At 41.4% G+C, this 18,692-nt stretch overlaps 1 protein-coding gene across 1 annotated transcript in view; it reads right to left on the bottom strand.

Moving 5' to 3' along the window:
• PAPD5 (PAP associated domain containing 5) overlaps window positions 1-18,692 on the bottom strand; it is a 35,969-nt gene that overhangs the window by 3,906 nt on the left and 13,371 nt on the right. Inside the window, exons 2-11 of the mRNA XM_014942188.1 lie at window positions 18,034-18,157; window positions 11,873-11,919; window positions 8,929-9,049; window positions 7,816-7,923; window positions 4,982-5,110; window positions 3,619-3,832; window positions 2,634-2,760; window positions 2,416-2,519; window positions 1,037-1,224; window positions 324-488 (exon numbers count right to left, since the gene is read on the bottom strand). Coding sequence (XP_014797674.1) covers window positions 324-488; window positions 1,037-1,224; window positions 2,416-2,519; window positions 2,634-2,760; window positions 3,619-3,832; window positions 4,982-5,110; window positions 7,816-7,923; window positions 8,929-9,049; window positions 11,873-11,919; window positions 18,034-18,157 — 1,327 coding nt within the window. The remainder of the gene's footprint in view (window positions 1-323; window positions 489-1,036; window positions 1,225-2,415; window positions 2,520-2,633; window positions 2,761-3,618; window positions 3,833-4,981; window positions 5,111-7,815; window positions 7,924-8,928; window positions 9,050-11,872; window positions 11,920-18,033; window positions 18,158-18,692) is intronic.

Raw genomic sequence — 18,692 nt, 5'->3', positions numbered from 1 at the left:
GTAAAGACCAGACTGGTGTGCTTTCTGCACAACGGAAATGGGTGCAACACAACTGTATGCTTCTGGCAAATCTAGATTTCCCAAAATGAAGTCAATCCAATCTCATGGGGTTTAAGGCTGGGAAAGCCACTGCTGTAAACTCATCTCTGCAAAACAGGGCACCAGGGGATTTTAGATACAATCAGTGCTCAAGGCTTTCTAGTGGGGTAAAGTGGAAGAGAAAAATGCAGTGTTTCCTTTCCAGAACGAGCTACCCTTCCATGGAGGGCATGGGAAATATTCAAATCATCGATACAGTTGTTGTTTTCAAACATTTCACAAACCTGAGATTTGTTCGTGTTGCTGGATGTATTGGCTGTTTGGCTATTTTGTGTTTTCCCACTTGACTGGGAGGATTCCAGTGACACTTCTTGTGACCCCACTCTGTTTGTGGTAGACTGACGACAACTCAACTGTTTAGAGGTTTTGCAAGGTGTTCCATCAGAATCCTTCAGGAAAATTTAAAGTATTAGTGAGTTTCTCTTAAGAGTGAGATTTTCTGAAAGTGAATTTTCCCTTAAAAATAAAGCTGAAGTGGACAAAACTTAAAACATGTTTATTCTATTAGATATCAAAACTCTTTCAATCCAGAATTCTTACTGAGTAAATGGATTTAAAAATGCATCGATGCACAATTCTGATTTGGAGATTTGTCTTCTATTTTTTAAATCGAATTCCCAGATTAATTTTTTATACATGGCTTAGGACCACCAGCCTTTTTTTTTTTTTTAAATATAATTTTCCCAGAGAAAAGAGGGCCATGTGACTGTATCTACCAGATTCACTTTCTACATGTGTGGTGTCAAAACACACTGCAACTTCCATGTGTAGAAATTGCATAAGAGGTAACGTCTTATGCAAGTTAGGATTCTGGATGAAATAACTAACTAGGATTCCCAGCTTTCTGAATGTTTATTCTGTGGCAATACAAATCAGGGGGAAAAAAAAAAAAAAACCAAAGAAATTGAATCAAAATCAGAAAACCTGCAGTACTTACTACATCACTAGAGCTGGACAGTGTAGACGATGACGATGATAGAGGACCTGATGAAGAATTTGAAGAATGTTTACTAAGTGTTTCTGAAGTTTTATTTCTAGGTTTTCCCAGTGCTTCGTTCTCTTCAGCAAGATTATTGTTGCATTTGTCTAGCTGCTGGGTATCTACTATCAAGGTTACTCCATTACCTATTAAAAACAAAACAGAAGCATCACCACACATTACCTGCTAAAACAGGTTGCTTTTTTAATACCCCCCTCAGGTATTAAATATCTATTCTCTCCAGCAGGACATGTCCAGACATCTGCACACGTGCGTACTTTTAATACATGTAAGCACACGTGTGTGTGTCTATACTGTGTGCAGGAAGCCAACACCTGGCAGAGGGTGTGGTGGTTTCCTGACAAGACCCATTAATGTACACTATGAAAACCCCTGAGCGTTACCCACAGCTCCAGATGAATATTAGATAAGACACGGAAGAAGGCAGTAACAGAGCTCAGACGTCCTGCTTAATGACACACTTCAACAGCACTCAGGTACACAGGTTTAAATTCTGTTCCCATGTGCCCAATACTCAGCAACTCCCACTTTTCTTCTGCTGGAAGGAGGTCACAGGAAGCCCAGATCAGTCTGGTTGCTTTCTATGATACCCTACGCTGAAAACACAGGATACAGAAACTCGGATCTCACTAACTCCTACCTTAATTAAAAAACAATATATAATTTGAACTTACACCTAAACTAAATCAAGAAGACAACCACTGTAACTGTCAAGCACTGTCTTCCTGATACAGAGAGATCTTTATGTTTTTAATTACTGTTTTATCTCACTTAAGATTCCTAAGAGTTACCTCTGATTTATACAATATACGTTTGTTGCCCCACTACCTGTATTTATGCATAAAGCTCAATGCACACATCCCAAGAGGTAGCCAAAGTGTCACTCTGGAGCTTGTGGGACTGAACTGTGGTTGTCTGCCCTCAGCAGGGGGTACAGCAGTGCCACAGGGCTCTACAGACCCATGCCTTGTCCACCTTTAAAGGACAAAGGAAGTGTGACAGTAACCACACACGTCATTTAAATTGGCAGCTTTTCAAAAGCCTCCTTTTGCCAGCCAGCACTCCTTGCAGCCCTCTGTGCTGAGCACATCTGTGGCACTGCAATAGGGACGTTGTGGTACAGCCTTTTCATTCTTGTACAAATCTAAATTTTCCGGATGGGAACACAAGAAAAAGTCCATCAACTCTAAGCAAAAAAGTAAATTCCTATTAAGATGCAAACATTGCTTTATGTGGGGCAAAAGCAACAAGGAACTGTTTATGATGACAACATGGAGGCAGTTCCCCCCTGTGAGCCACGATTCATCAAGACTTACCGTTACAGGAAGACTCTGTCCTGCTCTGCATTCCCCACTGCTTCGATATCCAGTCTCTGTACGTGGCCACTTCTTGTGTTACTCTAATTATTCTACCTAATATACTGTAAACCAACGAAAAAAAAAAAAAACACAAAACCAAATGTCACCACGATACCTTTTTAGCTACACAAATTTATAAACAATTAATGTCTGAGATTTAGACTCATAAAATTTACCTTTCCGTTTCGTTGTTAGGATAATATTTAGCTATGGGGGAAACTGCATGGCTCAAAACAACATAGGCATAATCAAAAGCCTGTTTCACTTGCATGGCACCATAGGAACTCCTCCCAACATCATTACCTTAAAATAAGAATATAATTAATTAAATAAATAAGATTTAAACTGTGGTTACCTCCTTTTAGACAGGAAATAGTAATTTATTTTTTTTTAATTACCCTTAAATCCCAACTCACTGCAATTACTTCTTGTGCAATAGAAAAGAATTAGTGAATCATAAATATCTGAGAGAGCTTAAAAGACCTATAGGTAGTCCAAAATGGCAATTCTCTGGGTAAAAGTGCAATATGGGGAAAAAAAAAACAAAAGAAGGCATATATTACACATATAAAATACTATCCTGCATGACATATTTTTAGATCAAAAAGATGTTAATTCTTTTCTAAGAACAGCACATGACCCACCCATTCAAGTCAACAATTAACCTTAACATGAAGGTAACAGTACGGGATGAAACCACGCTGTACTGATGGGACTCTAGAGAATCCCAGAGTAGGAAAGGACTTTACAGAATGCCAGAGGAGAGCGTGCGTAGGAGTGTACAAGTACATTATAAGGTGCAACAGTGACACAGGCAAGCAGGAGGTGTCCACCCAGGTGCATCCAGCCCACCCTGGGCCCCAGGCTGCTGGAGCTCTACTGCTGCCACCACAGAGCACGTGGAAGCTCTTTGGGGTGCTCTCTCATACCCTACCTGTGGCACGGGCACGCTCTCAGTGACACAGTGACTTTTGCAGGAACACTTCTTAAGCAAATCATTGTGTTGTGAGTGCATCTTGTGCTCCCAGACACAAATGAGGTGTTTCTGTCTGGCTTTTGGTGGTCCTTCTACGCTATTCTTTGATTTAGCTCCTCTGGATTAAGCATTCCCCTAACATTTTTTTCTTAGTCAAGACATTAAATCTTGGTTTCTGAGGATACCTGGCTGTAAGGGATCTTCGATGTAGAGCATCGATGGTCTGTAGCCATCCAGCATGCTTTTTTGCACTTCATCCTTGGCAACGTAAGAGCCACCATCCTTTATTCGGATTCCAGTCTTCAGATAATTGAAGTGACGTCCATATAATTCAAAAAACTCTATTAAAAGAACACCATAGTTGGCACTGGGCATACAGGCATCTTCCCTGGGATGCAGCTATTAAGAAGAGAGAAAAAAAAAATCATTTTCTTAAGATTTCCGAGTTTCAAGTACTTTTAAGTTCCTTTTCTTGTTTAAGTATAATAAGAAATAATAATAAAACATAATATATAAAGCAAACATGTCGAAATACGGTATTTTTCCTTGACAAAGCAGTTTTGCATCTTTAAAACAAGATGCTAGCAAAACTTTTATAAACTAATTATCTCTAAAAAGTAAGGCATGTATTAATGGGTTTGTATTTGATCTTTCGGTTCAGTAAGTGAACTTTTAGCACTAATGGCAGGGTTCTTGTAAAAAAGCAAAGATGTTTGCACTTCACCAACCTGGGCTTACGCTACAAAAACAGGCTTTCAATCTACACAGCCATGTAAATGATCCCCTGTACTACTGTAAGTAAGAAGTTATGAACAAGTTCATAATTGTAACAGATGCAAAACTTGACTTTTTTTTTTTTGCAGGAGCACATGGAAATGCTATTAGTCAACATAAGAAAAAGTAGGGGTTGGGAGGGATTTTGGTTTCTTTGCAAATGATACAGCTGTTGCCTTCATTTCTTTTGTGCTCAACAGGCAAGGGCAACAGCACAGTTATGTGGTAACATTTACAAGAAAAAGAACAAAATTGATAAAGCCACAGCTTGGCTATTTCATATTTCCACAATATTTTTCTCCCCCCAGGCTCAACGATACAGATTTAGCTCATGTATTTTCTTCTTTTAGATTTAAGAGAAATTTGTAAAACACGTTTATTTGATACCAGCTTAAAAACCTGGACAAACAAGCAAAATTCTGTTGCGTTCAGGAGCTGGAAACCAAGGACTGCTGCATCTAACACCAACCTGTGTCGCTTCTTCCAAATCAATTACACAATATCAAGGTTTTTTTAACCATGAATGACGCATAACCCTGATACTGATACACCAGCAGATGTTGCAAACATCTCTAACACCAAAGGTACCAAAAGGTACCAAAGGCATGGGAGAAAGAACAGGAGACAGGTGGGATGTGTCCATTTTTAACTGAAAAGGGGGTGCAAACCCACAAACAGGATAACTTAAATGATTGAATTTAAGGACTGATTAAATTCCTTCTTAACCTAACGTCCTTTTGCAGCATTGGCACCAACAGATTTCATTGAGCTTACCTGAAGGAAACTGACAGCCATTAAAAAAAGACTATAAGAACCGATTCCACCTGTAAATACTTCATTAAGGTCCCTCTGCAACAGGAACTGTTTCAATACTAAAACTAGATAGGGTAATACAGGATATTTCTGAAAGAGAAATACAAAGGCGTTAGGACACTGTGATGCACGTATACAGCTGATGCTCAGAAAGCACACCAAAGCTATCTCTTACATTGAGTTTCAAAGCTTAGTATAATTCTAACTTATTATTTTTAGTAACAGGGGAGAAGCCAAGTTCTCTGCCTGTGCTCACAACAATTATTTCACCTCTTCAATTCTGGCGGCAGATATTAACAACAGAAAAAAGTTATTACCTCATAAAATCAAAATTCTTTTGTTTGAGTAAACACACTTGCCTTTCTCATACAGGTGAAAAGGAAAGCAAAGGAGGAGCTATGGAGATACCCGTGTCTGTAACAAAACCTTCCTGCCACAGCCAAGGAGACATCCCAAAGCAGAGTGAGAGCCCTGTCCTGCAGGTACTTCAGATGCCCCACACTCAAAACGCTTCCCCAAAATTACTACACCCGGATAAGATTTTCAAAGGAGCCAAATACTTACCTTTGGGTGACCGGTCCTTCAAAGGGTTTGTCCCCACGGACTCCCTTAGGGGCGTGCAAACGCTGCACACGTGGAGAACGCGGGGCTTTGGGCAGCAGGGGAGGCTGGGGCTACACCTGCACTCTGTGCACCCCCTCACGGGGAGGGGAGGGAAAAGGGGCTCAGGAACATCACTCCTCTGATCAACCAGAGCTAAAAACTCCCTCAGTGTCAGAGAAGAGATGTGGATCGTGGTGTCTGTGATTGCAACAGATTAAAGGCAAAGAAGAACTTCTCCAAAACCTTCTCTGCAAGAGTCTTACGGTGAGTATGGGGAGCCCTGTTGAACCCAAGATCCCAACATCACCTCTCTGAACTATGAAGAACTTACAGCCACAAGCTGAAGTATTGAATATAGTAGAAACCAGAATTTAAAGATGGGGTTTTTCTCAGGAAACTGGAAAACCTTAGCCAAGATCCCAACATCACCTCTCTGAACTATTAAGAACTTACAGTCACAAGCTGAAGTATTGAATATAGTAGAAGCCAAAATTTAAAGACGGGGTTTTTCTCAGGAAACTACAAAACTTAATTAAGGCTTCAGCTGCCTCAGACATTCTAAATAAACTGGATTAAGAAAACAGGCATTTCCAAGGGTGACACTGAACACAACGCATCAGAGTTAGGTCTTCACTGACGTGGGGCAAAGTAAGACCCAAGAGAAGGCCCTGCAAGCATTTCACAGAGAGACCCTCCAGAGGCCAGTGAAGTCACTTGGCGAGCACACACCAGCTTTGCTCCCAGGTCAACAAATGGCTCTCCATGGTAGCAGAGCCATCCCCTGCCGTGTGCCAGGGCCCGGTGCCACCTCTCCCCGGCCACACCGGGTTCAGCCACTGTGCCCAAGGCCAGCTCCGGCGTGGCCGAGCCGCACGGCCTTGGCTGGGGCTGCTGGGCAAAGGGCCGTGTGGGAAAGTGCAGGTGGGAAGCCTGGTCAGGAACGTCCCCCACTCTACGCTCCAGAGCCACGTTTCACCTCAGCTGCTCCCCGTGGAGCCCGCAGAGCCAGGCTGCACTGATGTCCCTCACCACTGACCCGCTGTCCTCAGCCTCCACCTCCGCGCTGGGGACCTGGGCTGAGCCTGCTGGGCTGCCAGGTGACCCTGCCTACTGCCACCAGAGCCACTCTGCTCTTTGGGGTTCCACAGGGCTGGACCCTGGAGGTACAAAGGCTGTACCCCAAGGCCAAAGCAGCCTCTCCAAAAGGTTACAAATAATCCAGGCAACAGGAACTTGCTAAAAATTTTCTTTTTTTAAGCATGCAAAAATGTTGTCGAGTCTCGAAAGGAGACCACCCCCTATCTTGAAGTTAAGAAGTACGTAGGCAATTTTGGGCAGGCACGCAGGGCTTTATGGACTGATCTAAAAATAAATTTCTATGCAAAGCCCAACAGAAACACAGCCCCCGTGCTGCAGTAGGAAACCAAATCGGGGTGTGTGCCCCCAACAAGGCACCGCCACAACACACAGGGCCTTGGGAACATCACTCCCCTGATCAACACAGAGCTAAAAACTCCCTCAGTGTCAGAGAAGGGATGTGGATCGTGGTGTCTGTGATTGCAACAGATTAAAGGCAAAGAAGAACTTCTCCAAAACCTCTGCAAGAGTCTTACGATGAGTATGGGGAGCCCTACTGAACCCAAGATCCCAACATCACCTTTTTGAAATATTAAATGCACAGGGTATAAAAACTGAAGTCAGTTCCCTAACACAAGAGTCTTACGGTGAGTATGGGGAGCCCTATTGAACCCAAGATCCCAGCATCACCTTTTTGAAATATTAAATGCACAGGGTGTAAAAACTAAAGTCAGCTCCCTAATGCCAGGTAGGAGCCTGACAACAGAGAATCTGGGCATCTTCTTTCCCCAACAAGGAGCTACGCAGCACAAAACTACTGGGCTTGATTTAGCAGGGAACCGTTGGCCAACACAACCAAGTTCTGTTCATGGGATAGAGGCTGAGGGAAGAGAGGTCTCTGGACCCACTCCACCCTCATACCCTGAGCAGGGATGCAAAAGGCCTTTTAAGGCAATATATCTAAAACCTAAGAATGTCACAAAATAGTATCAGACAGCAAAAAATAACAGAGAGTGAAAGTGTATCTCTAGTAAGGATGCAGTCAAAGTAAAACAGAAAATCAAATTAAGTCATCAAATATTCAGCTGTGTAGTGCTGTTACAGTGGTGCCTAACCTTGATAAAATCTTTGATGAGCTGGGCTGCTTTAACCCCGTTCTGTACATTAAAGCTTATATCAACTTTTACTTCAGTGAAGGAATCTGTCAGTTTAATAATAGGTACCTGCAAAAGAGAGACAGATTAAGTCAATACAGATTTCCAAGACGCATTTGGTTTCATTCACACTTAGACGTACCAGTAGAACTGAACTGTTTTATGAATTTGTAGAGAGGAGGCAGACAGAAACAAGACTCCTGTCTATTTATGAGCTCACACTCTTTGCCAATCTGTTTACATACACTTTGCTTTTCTAACTCATAAATGCTATTTTCAATTCACTACCCTGTTCAACAGAACTTAATACTCCATCTTCAAAGTGATTAATTTTAAATTGTTTTTAGTCAGTTCCCTGTGCAGAAGCATAGTTTTAGTGGGAACAACAAACACCAGAGGGAGACAAACGCTTAAGAAATAAAAATAAAAGATAATAGATATTCTTAAGAAAAGACAGTTGTGTCATTGTGGGTCACTGATTCCTCATCAACATTATCTTCAAACAAGAAGCACAAGATATTGAGAGCACTCTGACGTATCTCCACCAGAGTGGTTTTCAAATTAGACACCTGTTTAAACCCCACCATTGTTATATGCTCTTATAATTAGCAAAAGTTATAACGAAATTAATCCTATCCTGTGTAAGACATACCATTACATATTTGTACAAGGCTGTACTTACTACTTCTATGTGAAAAAGTATAATGTCTGCTTACTTGGAATAAGAAAAAACCAAATCATTTCCTTATGTACAAACCCAGTCCAGAAATTCCCAAGTCTAATCACGTTAATTCACAACAACGATGGGTATAACCGCACTTAAAAGCAAGTGTATGTTGTGCAGAACGGAAAATCCAATGATTTTACCCAACAGGAGAAGTGCTTCTGTTGGAGCACAATCAATTATTTTGTCAGTCATAAAAAATGTACTAAATAAAACAGTTCTATTGGTTCTATTTCAAATTTATACACAGAATAGTTTCTGCTTATGAAAATTCATCCTTTTAACCAAGATCGTTCTTTGATTAGAAACTTAACTCAGAACAAAGCAACACCCTCTTCCCCCAAACTTACAGTTGCTTTATCTAAAACCTTCACTGAGTTTTCATCTGCTACATTGTGCTTTCTAAGAGCTTCTTCCAGGGTCCAAAGAGGTAACGTCTCCCATTTTCCAAACACAACTAAATCGATATCACTGAAATGGAAAGAAAATACAGATTTATTCAAATTAAAAGATAAACAACTGACGTCCACACACAACTAGAATAAAGCTGACAGAATGGAGCTTAACCAAATAATTTATTCTTCATTTTCTGGGGAAAGGGGGTGGGGGGATGAACTCTTGCACTTGGGGAAAAACAGACCATTTCAGGTTACCAAGGGGAGGGGACAGACATTAGTCTCCTCGGGCCACACTGCCAGCAGAGAGCTATCAGCTTCTCCCCAGTGATTCAGAGCAAGAAAGGAGCTTGTTGTGAATCACCCCCTTTGGCTGTGTTAATCAGTAAGGCCGATTTTACAGCTTGTCACTGAAAGGGACAGCCCTGTTCCCAACCCTCCACCCCAGATGCACGGCTCGGTCTCCTCTTTTGCTCTAGGCCTGGTATTTGTCTCATCCACAGCAAATCAATTCAACATATTAGTGGGCCTGGCAGAAACCAACTCCCCCCCACACCTTTAAAAAGCCCTCAAAACATTCTGGGGTAATTTTCTGCTTCTTTGTAGCTCCAAGTTGGTTTTCTGTGTGCCCAGAGCAGCAGTGGGCACATGGTAACCAGCATCTACTGCCAAGGGGAGGAAGCAGGGAAGGAGAGAGGAAAACGTGGCAGCTTAGACTTCAAGAAGCAATAAGCTGTTAAATGCCCAGAGCAGCAGTGGGCACATGGTAACCAGCATCTACTGCCAAGGGGAGGAAGCAGGGAAGGAGAGAGGAAAACGTGGCAGCTTAGACTTCAAGAAGCAACAAGCTGTTAAATGAGATCAAACCATCTAATTAACTTCACTCGTGAATTTAGCTCCTTGAAGAGGCATTTCCACCCTGCTACACTTCCCCCCTGTATGTATAGACATCCATTTGACTACACAAGGAGCTCACACCCTAATTTAACTCCTGAACTCCAACTCAAAAGGGGACTGGTGTCCAAGCTGAAGACAGCGAAGGCCCCTGTGAGATCCTGAGCTTTTTCCTCTTCACTCCCCAACTACTTCTTTGATGTCCCCTGCTTGGCTGGGGACACAAAGGAGGTGAGCATATAACCCTATAGTCACACCTGTGGGAAACTGCGTAACAGAAAACACCAAAAAAATTAGGAATACTTTTTTCCTCCTGTAGATTCTACAAGTCTGACAATTCACAAACACCACTGCTGTAACAATCTCAAAGGAGCTACAGCTGCATTAGATGAAATATCTCCTGGTGACCAGCAGTGTCAGGACGGGCAAGTCCAGCAGCAGTTGAGCTGCACACCACTCAGCCAGCTTCAGAAAACCACCTTCAAAACCTGCCTGTAGAGCAGGAAATGCTGCTGGACACTTCTCTTTTCAACTAAATTAGCGTTAAACCCGCTCCTGATGCTGACAGTTAACAACCGGAGACATTTTTCTGATGCACACCATGAGGGAAAAACAACAGCTCCGTTGTCACCTTGAGGACAGATAGAAAATAAGCAGCGAAACAACCGTATGCCCAAACCTTCAATATCGCCTTCAGTAAAAGGCAAATTCAACACAGAGTAGCAGAATTAAAAATGCACTGTAGGTCTTTCTGAATCCCAGAACCTGAAATCTACATTAACTGCACAGTTGGGTGGACAACACCTAGGGCAAAGAGATGCTTTGATAGAAGGCAACCGTGAACTAATTACCAACACAAAAATGCTGGTTATTTTGAAAGTTTGGCAAGAACTGCCACAGGAAGAGTTTTTGTAGGTTTATGTACTGTGTGTAAAGCATCTGCATTTATTCTTCTCCAAAAACTCAGCTGAAACAACTACAGAGGAAAGGCAGTATACGAAATAAAATAGACAACAGCAAAGTGGTTTCAATACATCAGTTTCAAAATGATCAAGCAAATCTAGTAAAGAACTATTGCTATCAGTCACGTGGACAGGAATATCTCTCTTGCGTTATCAGCAACCAACCAAGTTTAATCAAGCCTATTGAAAATCAATGGAAAAAAGGCCAAGAATAAGGCCAAATGTGAAAGCAATTGTGTATTCGTACAGCTCACTTCTGACTTTCCAAACTGAAACCGAGCAATTCACCTTTCCTGCAGCTCCACAGACCAAAGCAGATACTAAAGCATCTGTCAGATGCATTCTTTTTCAAAGAGCCTTCAATATGAAGAGATGAAACAATGAGTTGGGTACCCATCACTTACAGTCAGTACTAGATCTTAATTCCTCTTGTTCCCAACGTACAGAACTCAATTCGTGTGAACCTCAGACGTAGATATTTAAATGTGTTTATCCCCTGCAGCCATTTAAGCCTTTCATTTTATTTAATTATCAAAACCACTTACAATTTCTACACAGAAGATACCAGTGTCACTGAGTAATGATTTATGAAAACTAGTAATAAACTTGGAAAAGATAGAGGTCGACTATTGTACGAATTTCACAGAAGACTGAAAAAAAAAATTCTGTACGTAATCTTTTCAGTGTTAACGTTAACATTAACAAGGTAACATTAAATGTTTGAATTTAACTGTCTGTGGAGATAAAATTTAGCTTTTCTTTTAAGGCCAACCTCTTATTTTGGTTCAGGCATTTAATGAAGCCAAATCACAAAATAAGCCTTTTTTGACAACATGGTGATTCAGATCTTTTACTGATATATGCAAAACCTATATGGACACATGTATTATAGTCTTAAATTTCTGTAGATTTTACAGAGCACTAATAACTTAACACTTTCTTAATATAACAAGTATAACATAGATATTGGAAGACCAGATAAATCACTACAGAGGTACACATTTTTTTCTCTTGTACAGAATTTACACTGAAAAATTACTAACCTTGTAGGTAAATATAAACCGGTTTTAAAACTTCCAAATATCTGCACCTGAAACACAAGAACAAAATACATGAAAACAGATTTTCAGGCTTCAGAAGACAAACAAGTTCTATGAAGTTGCCTGTAAAGGCTGGTTATTGCTACCCTCCATTGGCAGATTTTGGTATTGCTGACAGGCAAAAGTACTGCTTTCTATTAAAGTACTTACATCTTCAATGCAGTATAAACAGCTAATCATCATGCTTATTACGCACAAAAGATTAATAACTTTGACCTTTTTTTATTACAAAACCTTCTTTGTAATGTGAAAAAATTCACCATGACCAAATTTGGCAAAACCCATAAACCACAAGATTTAAAAACACTTAAGAATGACAGAACATTTAAAAACCCAGTATACGTTCAATTTATTTTTTGCTTTCATATCCCAAAGTATAATCTTTAGTTTTTAAACACATTTTCTAAGCTTAAGTTTAAATACATGCTTTAAATATGCTTTGCATACTTCATTGGTTTTTTTCTGCATTACAATATTTTTTTTCTGAATTACAGAGCACAGAATCACAGAATGGTCCAGGTTGGAAGGGACCTTAAAGATCATCCAGTTCCAACCCCCTGCCCTGGGCAGGGACACCTCCCACCAGACCAGGTTGCTCCAAGCCCCATCCAGCCTGGCCTTGAACCCCTCCAGGGATGGGGCAGCCACAGCTTCTCTGGGCAAGTAGCACAACTCTGCTTATTTCTGATTAAACCACAAACAAAAAAAGAGTTTCAGAAAGTTTCACATGCCACAGTTTATTGTGCTGGATTCTGACTGGCGCTGAAGGTTGAAATGCTGGGCTTTCCACAGCAAGCTGTCCAAACCCACACTCCCATTAACTCAGCCAAGCCTCGCAGGGAGGTCGGGCTCATGCACTAAGTCTCAAAGGGGGACTGGTGAGACTTCAAAGTGAAAACATCTACACGATTGGACTAATTTTCAACCAGAGAGTCTTCTGATGCGTTTCCTGGAGCCACCTTACAGACTTGTGTATTCTGCTTTAATGAGTCTCATGCACTAGCTTGATTGCCACCTATTTGTACGTCAAGTGACCCTCTTTTTAACTTTTTGCCCTTCTGGATAAGAAAAAGGGGGAGATGGGAAGAGATGATGTTTTGCAAGTAAGTGTCTTGATACTAGAGTAGACTAAGCAGCAGTATGAGTGCTTCCTCTTGATTATTTTATAACATTTCACTATTTTTGCCCCCTCACCGCCAACAAAAAGCACACTGGCAGTAAACGTAATGTTGAAAGCTCAGAGCTGCTCAAACTAGAGAAGGCTGCAGGAGATGCCACAGAACTAGCATCGATCATCTACTAGATCTTGACAAAAGCATAAAGGCATCACAAAGCTAAGAATGTAATAATAATTATTATTACTATTTTTAATCCAGGGCACTAATATAAGCGTCCTCTGTGAAACTGGGTTCAGTCAAACAAGGATTTATTTGGCCACCAAAAACATCTGCAAAGTGCTTTTGCACAATAAATCAACCACTGATGGAGTTTGGAAAAAACTGAATGTGCTTTCACATTATCAAACAAAATGGTGTGTTCAGCTGAACAGCAAAGCGAGCCTTTAGTGAATAAACAACCCTGAAAGTATTCATAAACTTACTGATACAACTTATATGACCTTTACCAAAAGGAATGAGGCAACATCTGCTATTGTACAATAATTTGGAGTATGAAAAACACTCAATTATTATAAAAGAAACCCACACCCACACTTCAATCCTTCTCTCCTCAAATCTGGAAAGATGGAAATGGAAGAGTGGGGAAATCAGAACAAAAATTTTAAAGGATTTTTGATTTACTATTGAATAGGAATTTAAACTGTTGAAGCTCTGTAGACACGTACATATTTAAAGCATCTCAACTACAGGACACTACTATGGCTTGAGAGACGTAGGCATTAGTTTTTGTGGTGTGCCAACACTGCCAATTATGTTTTTATTCTATGCGGACAGAGATATGCATTTGCATTTGTAAGATAAGTTAAGATGCTTGTCACGTACTCCTACTCCTGTGTGGTATTTATCTTACATTTCTGAGAACTTGTTCATGTTAAATTCCAAAGTTCCTGAAGGCGCTTTAGTTACGGTATGTGTCCAAATACATCCTCACTACGCACAACACAACTTGGAAAACCACAAAAGCTTGGAAAGTCCTTGCTACCAAAATCCCTCCATCAAAACAAAACAATCTATCCGCAGCCAATTTAATTTTCCCTTCCTTCTACATCACTAAGTGGAATTTTCTGAAGTTTGCCAAATTAAGTAGAGTTCATCTTTCTACTTTCATTCCCAATCATAGTATTTTCATAACTGAAGCAACGCGAAGTACGCAACATTGCTTCTTTTCACATCTATGAGGCCACAGAATAGACATGAAGCTGAGGGCATTATGATTAATGTCTCCTAAATTCCACTGTGTAAGTACTTATTTATTCAGGAGTTAAATTTTCATAGTCAACTCGTCAAAAAACTTTGTCTTAAAATGTTTTCATTTACTGTTTTGGGCTGTTCCGTTTCAGTGTAATTAAAGCCTTTCTTATGGTCAGAGCCTCGCTGATGCCAAGAACAGTTCTCACTTACTAGGAATGTTTCCTTCTAAGCACATTCCCTTGAGTAAGAGCGCAAATGACACAATTGCTAACTTCTATAAATAAAGTAACAGTTCAGGATACCTAGTTTTAACCCCCCCCATCTGCTTTTTCAGCATTTTCCGAAATGGAACAGGAAAAAAAAAAAGCCAAAATATGTGCACAGCCACATTCCACACACTCTCTATACATTTAGATTCATGAAGGCTCATTTTCCTTTTCTTGGTATCTGATTTTCACAGAGTATGTCTTACCTACCCAGTTAGTGAGCAACTACAAACTAAATGTGTGTGTTTAACTTACCAGTTTATTTTAGCTGGATTCGCTGCATCTATGGCTCAAAATGAACAGCTTAAACATTAACTTATCGCTTTACACGACAGCTAAAGCTGAGGACATTGGACCAGATAACACTCCGCCTTCTCAGAGCATGTACTCAAAACCTCAATCTTACAAGTAGCTAAACCAACACAGACTTCCAGAGGGTTAGTGATTAACTCGAGCGACTGAAAAATTACAACAAAAGACTGTCAAAGTTGAACGCAGCTGAGTTCTGCAGTTCAGTTCCCAAGCAGATCTGCGAGGTAAGTATTAGAAAAAGAACATGATGGTAATTTCCAGGTTATAACCTGGCACACTGCTGTCACTGTCCATTCCCCCCCAGCCTCCAGAAAACGGAAGGGTGTACAAGAGGAGAATTCTTCCTCGAGGTACCAACAGCAGAGAAAATGCAGAGCTGGGCTTTGAGGAGCAGTTACTGACTTGAGCAGAGGGAACCAGCACACTCTTGCTCTCTAATTTATTTTTACTATAAAAGACTTAGCTTTCACAGATTAAGTCTGTCCTACAAACAGAGTATCTCTGGAAGCACGAAGTTCCTGTGCTCCCCATTCCACGTGCTACTGGTGGCAAAGAAAGATCCCCTGGTAACAAATCCATCCACCCCAAACTTGCCCAGGAAATAGCAGCATCTTCTCTAGGCTGAAGTAATCAGTTATTTTGGTGAAATCACAGAATCACAGAATGATATGAGGTTGGAAGGGACCTCTGGAGATCATCTAGTCCAACCCCCTGCCAAAGCAGGTCCACCCAGAGCAGGTTGCACAGGAACGTGTCCAGGCGGGTTTTGAATGTCTCCAGAGATGGGAGACTCCACCACCTCCCTGGGCAGTCTTGTTCCAGTGCTCTGTCACCCTCAAGGGAAAGAAGTTCTGCCTCATGTTTAGATGGGACTTCTTATGTTCAAGTTTGTGTCCATTTCCTCCTGTCCTGTCACTGGGCACCACTGAAAAAAGACTGGCCCCATCCTCCTGACACCCACCCTTGAAGTATTTATTGGTGTTCATCAGATCCCCCCTCAGTCTTCTCTTCTCCAGACTAAAAAGACCCAAGTCCCTCAGCCTTTACTCCTAAGGGAGATGCTCCAGGCCCCTCATCATCTTTGTAGCCCTTTGCTGTCCCCTCTCCAGCAGTTCCCTGTCCTTCTTGAACTGGGGGACCCAGAACTGGACCCAGTGCTCCAGATGGGGCCTCCCCAGGGCAGAGCAGAGGGGCAGGATGACCTCCCTTGACCTGCTGGTCACACTCTTCCTGATGCCCCCCAGGATGCCATTGGCCTTGGCCACAAGGGCACATTGCTGGCTCATGGTCATCCTATGGTCCACCAGGACTCCCAGGTCTTTTTCCTCAGAGCCGCTCTCCAGAAGGTCACCCCCAACCTGTACTGGTCCATGGGGTTATTCCTCCCCAGGTTCAGCAACCTACACTTGCCTTTGTTGAAGCTCATCAGGTTCCTCTCTGCCCAACTCTCCAGCCTGTCCTGGTCCCACTGGATGGTGGCACAGCCTTCTGGTGTTTCAGCCACCCCTCCCAGTTTCGTATCGTCAGCAAACCTGCTGAGGGTACATTCCATCCATTCATCCAGGTCATTGATGAATATACTGAAGAGGACCTACTCCAAGGCTTTGGCAGGGCATGTGACAGTAAGCACTGCTTTGTACCCACAGTGTTTCCACTGCTCCTCCTGCTCCCAATTAGAGCCTACTGCAGTGTCTGCCTGGGTCAGAGAAGAGCTATCTAACACCCCTGAGAGATGATGAAGTCTCTTCCACACCTCCTTTGGAAAGGTTATTGCTTTTGCTCCAAGAGAACATCACCAGACACTGACTCTACCAGCTCGCTGTACCTGTGCCAGGGTGGCTGTCACCGAGCAGAGTGTGCTCCTTCTACACTACGCGTTACTAATAACAACGTGTCCATAACAACAGGAACCACCTTGAACACGTGAGCATATTTTACACACAACCCCACACACCACATACATCCAGCTTATACAGAATTCACATTCTGCCGTATTCCGCCAGTTTCTAAAAAACACATTCCAAAAAATAGGTTAAGAAGATCTGAAATGAGCAGTGGGTTTAAGTCACTCATGTCAAAACACTATCTTTTACCCTGGCAGGATCAAAGAGCATTCTTTATACTAAAGATTTTGCTGTCTGGATTTGATTTGCTATTCTGGCTAACAAGTCCTCATTTTCAGCCACTGTTATCTACAGATAGATGATTATGGCTACAAATTTGCATTCTGGGAATGAACACCATTTTAGATTCAATTATGCTAAAAATCCAACTGTGTCTCCATAAAACCATCCTGAGTTGTAAAAGCAACTTTTCTGGCTTCTCTTTAATCCAACCTTTAATACAAAAAGCGCAGCTCTTCTCAGAGGAAAAACTCTTGTTTTGACTGAATGAAATACTAGCAAAAACCCATCATCAGCAGAAAGAGGCATTACAGATTTTAAGCTCAATACAGAGATCTACAGACTTGTTTGTTCCTGTATAAAAAATTTGTTCCTTTAATTTTGTAAGAAACGTCAGTTTAGTTGAACTGCCCATTAAAAATAACATGGTCTGCGTAACGTGGCAGTGCTGGCATTCCACCTTAACAGACTGATTCAAGACCACTGGTCTTTGGACTAGGAGCCCTGCTACAGACTTTTTCAGTAAAGCTATGAGTTTCAGAAGATTTTCCTTTAAATACAATACTTTACAAGCACACCTGCATGCCTGATATGTTCCCATTAATCTCAGTAAACAATTATTAATGAGACTAAATGTTGCCACACCTTATGCCCTTTCTTTGACTGCAGTAGGTCTAGCTTCTCTTTGTTTCTGTGTGTGATAGAAAATGTTGACATGTATTATTCTAGAAATAAAGATCACCTCTCATTTGACCAGAAATCATAGAATCATCAAAGTTGGAAAGGACCTTTAAGATCATCTAGTCCCACCACCAACCTAACTCTGATAAAAACCATCACTAAGCCATGTCACTAAGCACTATGTCAACCCGTTGTTTAAATACCTCCAGGGATGGTGCCCTGGGTTTTTTTATTAATGGTTGTTTTTAATATAGAAAAATAAACAGTCTTTTCATTATTCAATATTTCACAAAGTAAGCGGGCATAAAAGGTTGCTTTTTTTTATGTTAACAAATATAACAAATATTACTCACATCTGCATTAGGCCAGAGCTCTTTTATAACGTTTTCTATCCTGTTCACCACTTCCATCCGCATTCTCTCTTCTTCAGGTCTGGGAGACATATACTTATAAAAGTCAATGATTTCTTCATGAAGACTAAAAAAGAAAAAAAAACAAAAAGAACAGAAGGTCAGGCAATGATTTCTTCATGAAGACTAAAAAAGAAGAAAAAAAAAGAACAGAAGGTCAGAAAAAAACCCACAGGAGAATGAAACAGCAACTACTCTAATCAAATGTGCATTTTGAGCTCCTAGTTACCCATCTAGTTAAGGGGCAGTTCAAGAGTAGCATGCAATTCAAACAAAAATCCAGACTCACAACACCTCGTAACGTTTAGTTTCACGTGAGTTTCTTATGCCAGGGCTCAATATTGTACAGCAATTGCTACAAGCATGGGAAGCAAACCTAAATCCAAGCGCCTCCAACTCCCACTGGAAGTGACACTCTGTATTTTAATGCCAGCGTAACACAGGAATGGTTCAGTCTTTAACCGCGGCCGCAGCTGTGAGCCCCGAGCACACACTTCCCAAACACTGGAATGGGATGTTTTCAGCCAGCACTTCCCTTGGCACCAGCCAGGGAGCCCGGGGCATCGCTCTGTACTCAGCACCCAGCTTCTGAAAAAGCTGAT

Source organism: Calidris pugnax, unplaced genomic scaffold, assembly GCF_001431845.1.
Source record: "Calidris pugnax isolate Ruff unplaced genomic scaffold, ASM143184v1 scaffold28, whole genome shotgun sequence".
Classification (NCBI taxonomy): Eukaryota; Metazoa; Chordata; class Aves; order Charadriiformes; family Scolopacidae; genus Calidris; species Calidris pugnax.
Note: the sequence above shows the minus strand (reverse complement) of the source record. Positions and strands in the feature narration are given on the sequence as shown.